This window comes from Pygoscelis adeliae, unplaced genomic scaffold (genome assembly GCF_000699105.1).
Source record: "Pygoscelis adeliae isolate BGI_AS28 unplaced genomic scaffold, ASM69910v1 Scaffold302, whole genome shotgun sequence".
NCBI classification, from domain to species: domain Eukaryota; kingdom Metazoa; phylum Chordata; class Aves; order Sphenisciformes; family Spheniscidae; genus Pygoscelis; species Pygoscelis adeliae.
In genome coordinates, this window is record NW_008824372.1 from 553,736 (window position 1) to 569,458 (window position 15,723).

Below are 15,723 nucleotides of genomic sequence, written 5' to 3' on the forward strand. Positions count from 1 at the left end.
TGTCTGAAAATGGACTTTGGGCCTGATCTGCTGCTTACTAGGTTACTTCTGACGGTAGTTTGATGTAAACTAGAGGGAACACTCTCTTCAGTCAGGCCCACGCTCTGTTCAGTCAGGCCCATGAATTTGGATATTTTTTATTTTTAGTGTTGAAGTCTGAAGACTATTTGACATATGTAAAATATGGCAATTGCTTTGCAGATTCTTTGCTAGTTCAAATTTGGGCTAAACGTCTAATTGCAATAGTCTCTTTAAAAGGTAACTCAAGCTATGTTTATATGAAGGATAGCACACTCTTGCTCTAATTGTATAATTTCATGCATGTTTTCTGGGTGGGAAGTTACATTTGACTCCATACCTTGACTTTACTGTAAAATTCTCGATGTTTAATACTCAACTAAATGGTTGTTTTCTGTAGAGAAAAGCATTCTTGTCACTGGAAATTCCGTTAAGTTTTTCAAATCTTTATTATTTTCATACTTGGACACTGTTAACATTGTTCTTGGGTTTTTTAAGTGGATTTTGCTCAGGTTCCTTTCACAGATATCTTCACTGTTAAAGGTTTTCTTTCTGCTGTGCATTTGGCCAGCCATGCTTCTGGAATTTAATATGCCTAATCAATATTGTTTGTGTGCAGCATTTCAATCCCAGATTCGCATCCCTTGGCATGCATTTCTGTTGCATTGCTAATTTGGTTATGTAGCTGAGCTGAAACCACTTAAAAGCATTTTCCTTGTCAGGGCCTGGAAATGTAATAAAGTCTGTAATCAATGAGAGGGGAGTGAAATAATGAAAAGGACAGTACGTGGATCTTCACAGTCTGGAAGCTCTCTTACCCTGCTGAATTATTTGCAGGATTTCAATGTTTCCAGTGTAGATGAGATTTAAAATTGAGGGGCTTTCGTAGAGGGTATCTCAAACATAATTCATAGGCTGAGCGGATCAGACGTCAATGGTACAGTTTGGTAATTAGGGAGAGAAACAAAAGAGGGGGGAAAAATGTAGATAATTAAATATGCTCATATAGGGGGGTTATATCTTTGCTTATCTACAAGCAAATCACTTGTGGTGGACGTATTTAGACATTCTTTGTGCTTGTAGAATTTCTGTAAGAAGGTGGTGATCTCTCTGTCCTTATTCATAATTCTGGTCCACCACCTCTCTGCTCGAAGAAAAAGGATTGTTCTGGACTGATGGGTATTTGGTGACATAGGTCAGTTCCTCTTCTGTGTGTCTAATCTTTCAATGAATCAAATATAGAAAATATGCTGCTATAGTGCAGAAATCATAGAAAGTTTTTTTTTGTCTTAACTTGTTACCAATCAACAAGGTTTAATTGAAGTCATTGGGTGTTAACTACACCCTCACTGTTGGATTGGGAGCCGTATTGTTGGACTGTATACAGTGTGTATATATGTACACTGCTTATGTATGCAAAAGTGTGTATATATTTTATCTATATTTCTAAATAAATCCTATATTAATATATTATAATCAATATATTTCTATAAATATATTTATTAATTACAATATATTTAATATTTATACTTTAAATATACATTTAATATTTAAATATTTGTATGTAATATATACATTTATTGAGAGAGAGAGAGCATGATGTATGTGTATTTATAGAAAGAGCTGCCAGCACCAGAACTGTGTGAACTCTCTAGATGAAGCCACCTTGAGGGTAGGAGAAGGGGTGAGACGTATGAGCAGAATTTACTGCAAACTGTCTGGATCACTTTGCCAAGCGTGACTTGCGGGAGGGGACTGCAGCTCCACTGTGCCTTTCTTTTACGAGCCGAAAAAAAACTTGAAAAACTTTGCTCATAGGCTGGCTAGAAAATGATTCAGCTTGATACGCAGTGCCCCAAGGGAAGTCAGGCTGGAGAAGACCAGGGCTGCTCCCTGATGACGACTTTCTGCAAGCCCAGTGCTGCCGTGGAGGGAGGAGGCTCGGGCTGGCTCTGGACAACGGGGTCTGGTGCCGGTAAAGCTGCCGTTCATTAGCGCGGGAGGGAGAGATACAAACGTGTTAGCTGAGCAGCAACAGGAGAACGGGCTTCTTGCCTCTGTTAAAAATCATTAGTTCTCACAGTCATTAACAACTTGACTTCCTTTCCTTATTGGTATCAACCAGCTAATTTAAATTCACTCATCCCTATTTCTAATTAAGGATGTTAACAAAGGGATTTTCCCCGCTTGTATCCTCCAACCGAGCATTTACTTTGATTGGAGGTCTCTCAAACATTTGCAAGAGATGACTCTGAGGGCTGGTTTCTTGGAGCTCCTGGCAGTACCCAGACCTGCAGGTACTGCAGAAAGGTGATCAAGACCGACGTGAGGTTAGAAAGAAGTGTGGTGCTGCAGGTGGAACAAGTGGGATGTGGTGTTGCCACCCTTGGAAAATATAGATTGCACTTCTGCTGCTTTCATTGATGCAGCTCAGAACACTTCACAAGCAGTAATTATGTTTCATGAAACCCTTCTGAGATAGGTAAGTATAATCACACATTTTGCAGCTGGACAGATTGAATCATGCAGGTGTTACTTGGCCAAGGTGAAACAAGAAGTTAGTGGACAATTTCAGAAAAAAAAATAAACCAAAGATTCCTGATTCTTAACCTGTTGTGCCTTGCTTTAAGCTCTGAAAATACTGTTTGGTTTGCTGCTTAATTGCAGAGGCACCCAGTTACCGGTTCACACAACCATAAAAGCAAGAAGGCCACCTTATTGCCTGGTTTTACAGTCACGTTGCCAGGTTACATATTCATCTCAAGTCTGAGAGGGAGGGAATAGTTAAGGCACGAACCTACCACATAAAATATTTAGATTCACCTTCTTTGTCACTGCTATTGAGTTCTTTTGGCTCTTTGTGGTTTAATTTCTGTGTTCCAATTTTCCATCTGCAGAGTGCCTCCCTTCTCTCAGACTTTTTATGCCTTGGCCTGTTGGATGAGAGGATCTCTGAGGCAGAGGGTTTGTAGTTTCTAACACGCTGGGCGCTGCAGCGATCAAGGAATGACTTTCAAAACACTGCATTCCCCCCGTTGCAGTTAGGATGACATTAAGCGTTTGGATTCCTTAAGTTCTTGCCTGCTAAAATATTGTAAAGGCAATCAGTAGATTCTGAAGGACATTTCAGTCTCTGCAGGTTGGAGGGAAGGGGGGTGCATAGTTAATGCAAACATACTGAGCTTCCCGAGGTGGCGTTAATAGCAGGCATGTTCGCTCAATTCTCTGGAGTGCCCCTTCAGTTGCGTCTGAAGTGATTCTTTCTTCCCTCAACCTGGCTCTGTCTTTCAATTAGAGACTGGGATTTGCAACAGAAGAAACCGTCAGACTTTAAAGTACCAGCTGTGCTTTATTTTAAGTGCTTTCTTCTTTCAAAGACATAGTTTGGGAGCATACGGAGCCTGGTGTTTTCTCGCTAGCATGGTCCCTGTAGATTAGAGTTTCAAGTCTGTGATTATGGTAGAATTTGTTTCTCTGGATTAGGGTAGAATAACGTGCAAGAAGAAGTATTGATGATTCTACTATCAAGAAAGGAGGTTTGTTTTGGTTTTAATTAGTAAAACCATAACTCAAAGTATTTTATTGTATTGACTAAAACATGTAGTTCTTTAAATGTGCTCTGAGAGGATTCATTTGTATTTGATCTCAGGAAAATACTGTTCCTTACTGTCCTTCTGTGTGTGTGTGTTTGTTTTTGACGTGCAGGACAGGAGAGAATTGGCAAAGACTCCCACTATGAGCAGGAGGGGAAGGTCCAGTTTGTGATCGATGCTGTGTACGCCATGGCACACGCGCTCCACCACATGAACAAGGACCTCTGTGCCGACTACCCGGGGGTCTGCCCCGAGATGGAGCACGCGGGAGGCAAAAAGCTGCTCAAGTACATACGCAGCGTTAACTTCAACGGTGAGCTGAGACTGCTTCTTCAGTAGCATATTTACTCCTGTGGCTTTTTTCCATTTAATTTTGAATTTTTTTCATTCAATGCAGATCAAGACTTTTTTTTAATTATTGTTTCTCTAGAGTTTGTGGCAGATGAGCATGTTATTTATTAACTTGCCTTGTTTTAGCCAAGGCAAATAGGCTACTACTGTCCAAAGACAGAAATTGCTGCTGCTATTTTAGGATACCTTCCAGAAGACTGATTTCCTGTGAGAGAAATAGCTGGATAAAAGCCTGAGCTTGTCTCTGACTAAATATGCCTGTTGAAACCCCAGAAGTTTGTTAGCATAACACATCATTTTTCTTCTTTCTTTATATTGTTTCCTGTACTTAGCGAAAACTAACTGGATGAAATTCTGGTACCTTGAACCCAGCTAAGCTGCACGCTCAAGAGAAGGGAGGGGACAGCTAAAGGGCCAGGTCCACTTGCAGAGCCAGAACTAAGTGGTTTAGACAGAGTAGCTACTCCAACCTTCATCCCTCTAGTGGGACTTCAGAGGAGACAGAACATCCTGAGAATGTGGGTGGGAGAATTTTATCTCTTTGTCTGCTTATCATTTATCCACCTATGCTTCCCAAGCGTGGCAGCGATGGTTGTAATACTAGCCCTCTGTTTCATACAGTACAACGGGCTTTCATGTATTTTTCTCTTCATTGCAGTGTATAAATATCAGCAAAACTTCCTTGCCTCTATATGTTTTACTCTAATTTTATTAGTTTCATTAACAAACATTCACCTGCAGCCAGCCCAGAAGGCACCAGAGCAGATCGCTTACAGCAGGTAACATTACAGCAACCTAATGTTATTTCCCCTTCATAAACCTTGCTAATGTACTTACCAGAAGGTCTTACTGCTCTTGCTCTAGCTGTGTATAAGATAGAGATCTGAGATTTAACCAGGAGCCACAAGTTAGATCTCCAAATCCATATTTAGAACAAATGTAGGGAAGTACTGAAAAAAGATCCTTTTAAAATGTGCAAGGCAGCCAGGGCTGTCGCTGCCTGGGAAGAGGGGTTTGTGTAAGCTTCACGTTCTCGTTGGGCAGCCCAGGGAGGCGTTCCTGCTGCAATCTACTAATAAACATTTTTATTAATAAACTTAACAAAACCCACACATAGCCAATAGGACCTGAGAGATTTAAAGGTAGGAACAGTATTGACAGTATTTCATGGTCAAACGTGGTCACTTGTGCCAAGGATATTTTTCCTTACTGTATAAATCATCTTATAAACAGCAAGGTGAATATGAGGAAATTTTAATTTCTTTCCTTGAAGGAAGTGATGTTAACTACAGCCAAGAGCAAATTTTGAGATGAATGATCTGAGGGGGTCTGGAGAGTTCTACCTTCCTCATTTTGGAAGGTTAATTATAAAGGACAAAGCTCCTGTAGAAGTGTACAGTATTGCACTTGGGCCATTTTAGTCCTAGAAAGCAGCTCATACATGGTCATCTATGATCTCCTGACAGTTCTTGTACATAAAGATGGTGAACGGTCATCTAATAATTTTAATAGAGCTGAGAAATAACTTATGAGAAATTGGGTGTCCAGCTAGTGTTGCCTGGTGTCCAGCTAGTGTTGCCTACTGTCCAGCTCCAAGAATTGGTTTGCACCAACTTCGGTTTCCTTATTTGTGTTTCCTTCGTCAGGCTTTTAAGAGATGACCTTTTTCCCCTCCATTTGTGATTGATTTACATGGCTGTATGGTGTTTTTCTTTCCTTATATACATGGAACTCATGTCCAGCACAGGGACTGAAGTAGTGGTTTGCTTTTTAGCATGGGAAGGGGAATGGTGGCAAAACTGAGATAGCCAAGAGAAATTTAAAAGGTTTAAAGCTATCTGGGTGGAGGCATTTTCCGTGGGAAAAGAACCAATTCCTTTTAAGGTTCATTATCCAGGTGCAGAGTTTAGCTCTTTCTTGTAGCATTCATAGTGTATAACTGCACATGTGTTGGTGTGCCCAGGCTCCATGTTCAGCTGCAACCCTCCTGGGGCTCGTTCCTCGAGCTATGGAAAGATGCTCTGAAGTCAGTTTCTTCTCGGTATTATATAAAAGTAAGTTCCCAGAACTGCTGTGGGTTGGTTCAGTCTTCCCGGTGGCGCAGGATAAGCAACCCATCGTATAACTCACCAAATGGAGGAGGCCAGCCTGAAAAATGCAGAGGGATGAGGGAATGGAAGAAGCAATGAGAGAGGCTTTGGCTGGTTTGGGTGGTGTATTCTTGTTGACAAAGCCTGGGAGCCCCTGGGACATGGGTGCTGGTGCCTGTGTGTTCCTCGGCCATCACGTCATGGCTGGGAGGGCAGGGACAGAGGAGTGCACTGCTGAGCTTGTGTCAGCTGTCTTGGTTTTAGCCTTGATCTTAATCTGCCCTTCCCTGAGTCACCGGTGCAGCCATGCAACTCCATCTCATGAAGGTTAGGACTTGGAAAACAATATTTAGTCTATGCTTAAAATCCTGTTCTCCCAGTTTCCTGGGAGAACTACAAATTTACTAAATTTGTAGTAAAAACAGGAAGTGTGTTTCTATAGATGCTTTGTCCGAACTGTGTGTCAGAGAGGAAAAATTGTAGCCCATTTTCAAGCATCCTGAGCCCATAAGCTTGAGATCTTCTTTGCATGTAATAGATCATCTTGTCACCGTGCAGTTAAAATCATGCTGTCTGTACCTGCTTTTGGAGTCTTTTCTTCCTTGCAAAGGTAATGACGTTCATGCAGAAAGAGCTCAAGCAACGCTTTAATGAAGAGAGACTGGATTTGTACTAGGAGCTCAGTATGACTTTTGATATCGTCGCACTACCTTGAGAACACAAAGGCTCAAAATATGGAAAACTTAAAACCCCAAGTGTTCATGCAGTGAGATTCTGAAAATCCCAAAGTGGTTGTATTTTTGCCAGTGAAAAAGCTAAAGATTCTGTTCCTATCAGCCCTTCAGGTCCTCAAACTGCAATAAACATGAGCTGAATAATAAACACCTTAGCTAGTTACACCTGTCTAGCACCCTGTCCTTCTGCTGTTAATTCATTTCTCATCTTGTGGTGATTAAGAGATCAAAATCCTACAAATTCAGTCAGATCCTGTCCTTTTTGAATGCATCCTGCAGGTGAGACGGTGTCATGTACTCTGTGTCTGTGTAGCGAGAAGGCAGCTTATTTGTTGGGAACTGAAGATGAATTAAATTGTCATAGCCTTTGAATGAGCAAGAAGCGGCAGTCTAGAGACTAATACTCAGTTTCTGAAGTGCTTGCTGGGGCTGAGCAAAATTCTTGTAAATCTTAATAGAAGGAAAATAAACCCTAAATTATCAAAAAATAACTAAACAACTGTATGTTTTAGTAATTAGAAGATCAAGAAGTCAAATAACAAATAGGGTAATTTTTGAAAATATTGTTTCTTCTCTGTAATGAGGTTTTCATACATTGCTTTTTATTATTTTCATAAGTGCACAAAGGAACTTGAATTGCAAGTGGAGACTGAAATGCTGTAGCAATTTAAAACAGGACTGACAGGTCCCTACAGACAGATTGTACAAAAAGGGCACCAAAGCATGCACCAGAGCCCACACAAAGGTTAAAGAAGGCTTGCACTTACTAAGCAGATCCTTGGCCAGGAGTCCAATTACTCCAACTCCAAAGTCAGGAAACGGGATGCTTCTGCTTGACATATGACCTGGGATATCAGTTCTTTGTGTTTCTATAGATGTTCGTCTTCCCTACAGATTCATCACTTTTCACAGCTTTTTTCTGTGTAATTTTAACGCATAAACGGTGATGTACCTGAAAATAGCAACAGGTGTTTACAGCTGACTATCAAGTATCCGTATCCACGCATGAGGTCCATGTCCCAAGGGACTGTGCCTTTAGGGGCCTCTGGAGGTGACCCAGCAGACAATGTTGTATCGTGCAGTGTTGCTGTGGAGTCTGCAGCCCTGTAGCACCCAAGGGCATCCACTGATCTTAAGGATTATTTTAAATGTCAGTGTTTAAAAGCTGTCTGCATGCAGCTACGCAAAGCAACAATTAGCAGTAACCTACAAAAAGTTTTCTTGCTCCTGTAAAACACAAACATCTTTGAGTGATAGTTCCTGATACAGTCTCACTTTAGGACCTCTTAGGTCCATAACAGCACCTATCCTTCACCTTGGCCTTCTGCTTATTGACCCTGTTGTCCACTGCCCACCGCTTGGGCCAGCACTGTCTGCAGGTAACTTGTTCTGGGTGCCCAGACAGGGGATGGAGAGGCTTGGCTTTACCCCATGCACTGCAGTGGGGTGGCCATGGCTTAGCCAGCAGGGTTCTGGGCAACATTCCCAATGGCCCATGAAGGTGACCGTAGATGTGCTCTTGGCCTCTTCCCCTCAGCCTACAGAAGACTTCGAGGCAGCAGTGTTTGCCACAGCACTGTTGACTTTGGCATGGCCGTGGTGATGGTGTCTGCTCAGTCTGCCTCTTGACATGCAGACATGGACACTTCTTCATGTCTGTGCTGGAGTTTTGTCAGGATGTGGAGAATCCACAAATGTTTATGTTGCATTTTGTGAGCCTCACTTGAGCCCCTACCCTTTGAATTGTACTTTTTTTGTCAGCTCTGATAAAACCAAGCAAAATATACAGCCTTCTAAGAGTCATGATTAGCTAAATCCCATTTACCGTTAGTGTTGACTTTCTGAAGGAGCCTAGGAATTACAGCCATTTCTTCTTATTCACTTTAAGTGTTTTCACTGTAAATGTATTCTGGCTGCATTAATCTGTAATGACAATTAAATATCTGCCCAGTGCTCATAAAGAAGCAGTGAGGGGAGATTTCAGTGGAAGATTTTCTGTACCAGCCTTTGTACTGAATCTCTATCTGATCTCGGAGGACTGTAGGATAGACAGGAAACAATTTACCAGGGCTAGAATGGAAACTATGTTAATTCACTCCTTCAAATCTTTTTTTCACTCGCTGGAATTCAATGAAGAATGGGAATCATGAAGAAACTATAATCTTAAAGTTCAATGCTACAACAGTAGAGATTTTTCATTGCTTTAGGGAAAAAAAGTTACGCAGGAGGAGGAAGCTTTGAATATAGATAAGCTGGAGTATTGTCATAATCTTCAATCTTGACACAATATTACTCTACCCTACTGAAACCTGTTTTAATATGTCTTGAAATAAATGTCACCCTTGAAGTTTTCACCGAGATATCTGAGGAAATGCAATGCTGCTTTGAATTCTTATCTGAGAAAGGGTTCACATCTAATGCCATGGTAATTAAAATGCAGATGTTTCGGTAAGAACTCGCCCGAGGATCAGGAATCGTCTGTCCCATCGCTCAGCTATTGGTGCACCTCCAGGCTGCCAGCTGGCTTTGCTCAGCAGCAGGCGCAAAGGAAGGGTTGTGGGGGTATCTTTGCCTCGTTGCTTGCCCTGCACTTCTTTACCTGTGTTAGTCAGCTTAGTATATAGCAAATAAAGTTAACTCAGGATCCTGATCCTGAACAGTTCCTGACTGAGATACTTTTCAGCCTGTGTCGGTGTCATAGAACCTAAATAAGGGAGTACACAAGGAACAGTCTTCCTATAGCTTAGTCTGTTCTTTTCCATCCCAACTGCATGCTGATTACAGGAATAAGAACATATTGTGGAGGAGGAAGCTATTTCTGGATGCTAGTCAAGATTCACTAGACCTGGGCTGACTTCTGACAACAGTATCTCTCAGAAGCAGATGGAACATTTTCAGGGAGGGAGGGGGGAAATCATTTAGAAGCTCCATTCACAGGAGTGTTTTTCACTAAAGAACTCCCTGAGGAAAGAGAGAGGCTGGGGGGCAGGAAGAAAAGCCTTTCTGATATTTCTTGCTTTGTGCAAAGCTAGAGTGAAGTAAGGCTGATCTAGTTTTGCTTTGTTTTATTTTCAGTCAGTAGGTTTGGGCAGTGATAATTAATCTCTGGAAGAGGTCTCAGATGATGCCACTGTGTCCTGAAGCATCCGTTTTAGATGGCTGGGGTGATAGATGACCTTTGCCTGAAATGCATTGCCAGACCAAAAGCTCTCAACCATGACTAAATCAAATAGATACTGTAAAGATTTGGCTCTTGTTGGTTGTTTGGTTGGATTTTTGTCTTGTTTTCTTCCCTCAGGCAGTGCTGGCACTCCAGTGATGTTCAACAAAAATGGCGATGCACCGGGGCGCTACGACATCTTCCAGTACCACACCACCAACACCAGCACCCCAGGCTACCGCCTCATCGGCCAGTGGACAGATGACCTCCAGCTTAACGTGAGTCCATTTTATTCTTTGCTTGCACTTTTTTGTCAGGTACAGTCACTAAATGTTTTTTGGTTTTGGGGTTTTTTTTTTTTCATCCTGCAAAAATTAATAGAGATCTTTACTATTTCTTCGCAGCTACATAATGCGTTCTTTTTTTTGCATGTTATCTTCTTTCACTCTGTCCTGCAACCTTTTGTCTGTACCCTGAGTACTAAAGCTCCTCAGACTAATAGAGACATTAGGTGATCATGCAAATTTTATTACTTTTGTGTGTCTGAAGTCCCTAGTTGCCAACTTGGAAAATGAAGCACTAATGTATTTTAGTTTGAAACCTATGGGCTTTCATTTGCAGATGCTCTTCAGTTTTTCTAGTTATATTCTTCAGTTTTTCCAGTTTTAGGAAAGCTGAAACTAAACGTTTTTTGAGTGACTCACTTTTCCGGTATTACTTTTAAGCACATAGCAAAGAAATCCGTATGAATGGGATGGCCTTTTTGTAATGACGCCTAAAGAAAAACAAGCACTTAAAAGCAGGTGATCAAAGACCCCCAAGTTAATTTGATGTTTCCCAGATGAAAAAACCACAACTGGTGGCTGAGAAAGCTGGAGACTCTTTTGTCAACTTCATCTGTACAAGGATGGGCTGTGACAGGTCTCTGGAGATCTGGGTTCAGGCTTCCTGCTTGACTTTCTGCAGGTTGCTTGAGCCCCAAATACATGGAGAAATAGTGCTGGTTTAACCTTGTAGTTATTTGACTCCTTGTAGATTGTTATTAAAGCACAAAGACAGTGTTTTCAGTTCAGTTTGACTGCTCTTCAGCAACAGAGCCTGAATAAAATCAAGGTATTCCCGAAGTGAAATGCCAGTTGCTACAAAAGGGTTTTCCTCTCTCAGTCAAAGTCCTCACATGAGGTTATACCAGCTCCCTCTCCTGGCGTCGTCCATCCTTGCTGTGTTACGGCTCCTTCCCTGCCTCTGCTGCCGGCTTTCTTTTGAAAATAGTGTGCAGGGTGAAAGGGAAGGCTGTGCGAGCATGGTCCAGCCCTGACGCACGCTCGAGAGGCGGCCAGGGCATACCTGGCACGCAGCGCGTGGTCGCTGCGACTGTGGCTTGTGCCTCGGGTCTCTGTGCGTGGACCTGGCATAACGCCTGCTGCACTCGGGGGGATGAGACCCGTTAATTGTGGGGAGATCTGAGCTGCCGTTCCTCCTATGCAGCTCTTCAGCTGGGCTGCAAGCTGCGGGCTACCGAGGTAGAGCACACCACCGTCGTTTGGAGTGTAACTGAATGCAGGACTGACTCTCTCTTTATTTTTAATGTTTTCATGTCTCTTGTTAAATGAAGTAATTCACGTGGATTACCAAGGGTCCAGTCTTCGAGACTGACCACAATATTTTGCTCTTCTTGAATTTTGGCTCATTTAGATTTGCTGTATGCTATTTCAGTGTGTTTTCAACTTTTGATGTTCTATTTAAAGAAAACTATATTAACTTGCAATTTGCAGTTCTTTTAGCAAAAATATTAATATTTTATTAAGTAAATCCTTTATATAAACTACACATCCTGATTCATTAAAATTTAAAGTTAAATTAATGGAGCTTGATTTGTACTCCTGTTGTTGTGTTAAACGTTTCCATAAAAAGCACACTTTCCTCACCTTCGTATCCTCACAGCTACAGGGTTATATCAGTAGTTGAGATTCTCTCAACAACTTCCCTTCTCACTTATGGGTCCTAGTTTCCCACACAGGATTAGCATTGCTGTGATAGTTCCTGTTTGTATTTTCTTACAGTAATAGAGAAAATTGTGGATTTTAGAGAAGTCAAGGATACCCTAAAATAACCAAAATAATAGCTACTATTAAATACATCCCAGGAAAAACTGCCAAAGGCTACAATTTGTCTTCAGTAATTATTGTGGAGTTAACACTTCAGGATATGTTTTCCCAATTCTTATTTCTTTAGTACCAACACAAGAGGGGAAACAAAAGAAAGGATGTTTGCCGAGAGTGCTAATTTTAATTTAGAAAATGCTGAAATGATGCTTTGTTTTCCAAGAGGCTTGTCATCTTGGGCAGGCTCGTTTAGCTCTGTATGCCTGAACTTCCTCAGTTACGAAAGAGAAAAGTTGTTCTGCCCTATTATGCAGGCCGTAACGGTAAGAACACTCCAGATCTCAAAGGCGGTAGGTAAATAAGTGCCAAAGACCATCATAGGTGAGTAAATATTTTTCTTCTTTATCATTGTCCTCGTTCAAAGAAGGAGCAAGAACATTTTGCCATTTTATTTCCCTGGAAGTAGTGCTACCGTTCAGTCTGTCGTCGGTCTAATCTACAATGGTATATGTCACCTTCCCATTCACAGTATTTTGGAGTGACAGGCAGAAGTAGGGGAGCACAGGGCTCGTTGAACTTGATAGCTGTACCGTATTTTTTCATGTAAAATTACAGAATAACTTCTTTTTACATTTCTCTTTCTATTGCATAAGGCAGTAGATAGACTGAAGTGATTTTTAACAGCCTATTTGCAAGTCAAAATATGCTGTATCAGGTTTTTTTCTTTTTGTCATGAGTTTATAAACCTGGGTTTACAAAATGTCTGAGACTGTTTGTATATTTCTTTCAATCCTGATTGCTTCTCCACATCTTTGTATCACCTTTGCTTTTTTAAGTCTGGCAGAAATGTTCAGTAAAGGCAGATGTCTGCTCCCAGACTCTGCTCTCCCTTTAGCAAGTTTGTATGTGAAGTGTCTCCTCTGAGTGCAGTTGACTCACCCTGGATTTACATTTCTGTATCTGAGGTCAGAATTTGGTCAATAACCAAGAAAATATTTTATGACTTTCCACTGCAGCAAACTTGGGGCATAATGTAGTTTTTGCGTAAGGACAGTATAATCACCAGACTTTCTTTCGCTTGCTTGATGTCACGCAACCCAGCACAGCTTTGCCTAGCACCCAATGCATGATTTAGTAACAATTTTGGCTGTATTTCACAGATATCTACGCAAGGATGAAATGAGCAGATGTCTAATTTTAAATGGCTTGGCCAGTATTCCATGAAAAACTGTTGCAGTGCTTTGTTCTCCCTGCAGTGAAGTTGTGATTACAAGATGCCCACCCACCTCCCGTAAGAGGTCATGGAAGAGCACCTCCTGCCTTTCTCTCTTTTATGAAGATTATGTCAAGCTCTGTCAGCCCCTTTTTGGCCCCCTGCATGCAGATTTAGTATGCAATATTTATAGTTCTCGTCTTCCTGCAGTTTGAAATGCTTTGCCCTGAATTTTAGGATCAGAAATTTGGCCAGCTGCATCCCTATTGAAATCCAGTATCATGACCCCCACAGCCTGTTGAATAGGAAAGATACAGCTAATGCAATTAGACAATAAAACTGTTGACAACAGTAATATTAGCATCTGAAACCAGGATTGTATTTTACTATGCTAGTGTTGAGGGTACGCTCATGTATTACAAGGCAGTTGCATCATTATGAGGAGAGCTATTTTGACTGCATTCAGCCATAATGATGTGTTTCAAAAGCAAAAAGTGCTAGTGGTGAAAAGGAGGAAATCTACCATGGGGAAAAGGAGGTGTGTGATGTACCAGCTGGTTTTTGGTTGTTTTGCTTTTCAAATAGATAACTTTTTTTTTTTACTTTAGTAATAACTAGATCTCTAACGCTTGTGCTGTTCAAGCAACAGGAAATAGTGAGGATGACTGTGGGTTAAGAACGAAGGCAGGGTGGCCAGGAGACACAGGTTCTGCTTTCATGCCTTATGTTTCATTTTGAATTTTAGAACAATAATTAATTCTCCATGCTCTGTTTTACCCTGTGTATACCATAGGTTCAGTAACAATAGATGTCGTCTTGACACGTGTGCCTTTATTTGTTAGTCTCTGTAAAGCACTTTGAGGTTGCTCGATAGGAGGCACTGTAGGAACGCAAGGAACTGGCTGACCAGCCCTGACACGTGGCTGGCTTCTATGGATGCAATTTCCAATGCTTTGAAGTGCCTGAAGAAAAACAGAAACGCTTCTCTCCTGGAGGAACTGCTGTGCCTGAAGGAGAAAGAAATGGATCACTCCTAGAGGAACTGCAGGTTCTCATGGGAAATTTGGTGATATTGCTTCTCTTTCTCTATATAGAGTTAACTCAGCAGGTCCCAGGTTTATTATGTTTTCACATCCAAACATCTACAAGCATCCCTGAACTGTCAAAATCCAAAAATAAAGAAAACAATCCCTGTGAAATTGTTGAATCTTATTTTTCCAGGGATTTGTCTTCTGCATACCCTATCACAGCAGCATTCTCCACGTTCCCTGTGACTCGTTCCCATAGTTGTCTCCATAATTTCCCTGCAGTGCCTGAACTCCCTCCCACACCCCTATGTCATTCGCTGTCCAAGCGACAGCCTGTATTGTGGCTGTCTTTGAATTACACGTATGCCAACTGGTTGGCTGGCTGGCCGAACGAAAAGGATGGGACATGTTCAGTGTTGGTGGATCTTTCTTCTAACTATCCACTGAGTTTTACCAATCCTGCAGACACATCCTTCAGAAATCTCTGCTTGTAGCAAATGTGCTTCAAATTGGCCAGCAAGTTCAAAAGCTATTAGGAAGAAAGTTGGTACAGACAGATGGATGGGCAGCCAGAACATGCATATGTTCCACTTCCTTCAAGTTTTCTTCTAAAATGATAGCAAAATTTAGACGTTTCCAACAGTTATGCAGAATGAAAGGTAAAGTAAAGCTAGTCTTGCTGTTAATAATTTCTGTTAAAACTGTGATTTATGCAAAAGTGTTGCCCAGCAAGTAGACTGCTATTGGATTTGGACAAGTAGGCATACCAGTTCAATGTCTTGTATCGCTGAAGTGAGCAGCAGACTAGCATTTGACTGAAAAGCCAGAGTTTTGGCCTTTTCTTCCATCTCTACCCTGTTTTCCTATTTCATACTGACAAGCTTTTGGGGCTGAGCTCGTTTCAAGTTTTCAGTTTGAGTGGCTTAGTCCTGGTTTGGATGTGTCGGCACTGCCGAGGCTGAGCCGTGAGCAGGCAGGAGACCTGTCCGTGCTCCTGCGTACGGACACTAGCTGCTTTCTGTTGTTGGGGTATTGAGATCCCGCGCGATGGACCGGAGGTCTTGACTGAATACCAAGAAGGCAGCTCTCCATGGGGGAGGTGCTCTCGCCTCCGTGGTGTGGTGGAGCACCCAGCTCTGAGGTGCGGTGTTCATCTCGCACCGTCCCTCTGCAACTTGCAATGTGGTGGCAGACATGACGCCCTGTTTCACCTTCACCTTCATCTTGGTGAGTAGTGAAAGTTACAGGAGACCTATTTATTTGCCATTAGAGAGGGATATCTTCCTAGAGCAAGCTAATGTGTGTGTTGGGTTTTTTTTCCAGTTTGATTGTCTAATTAATGCTGTACTTCTAGCCTATTAGTGTCCGCATAGGGTGCATCATGTTGTTTTAATTGCATCAGCATCTCCAACGTGTCAAATGCGCTCTTCC

The 15,723-nt window shown here is 41.8% G+C and overlaps 1 protein-coding gene across 1 annotated transcript in view; it reads left to right on the forward strand.

The window, feature by feature from the left end:
• The window catches only part of GRM7 (glutamate receptor, metabotropic 7), a 289,326-nt gene that overhangs the window by 210,379 nt on the left and 63,224 nt on the right, over positions 1-15,723 (forward strand). The window contains 2 exon segments of the mRNA XM_009320090.1: positions 3,724-3,924; positions 10,085-10,224. Coding sequence (XP_009318365.1) covers positions 3,724-3,924; positions 10,085-10,224 — 341 coding nt within the window.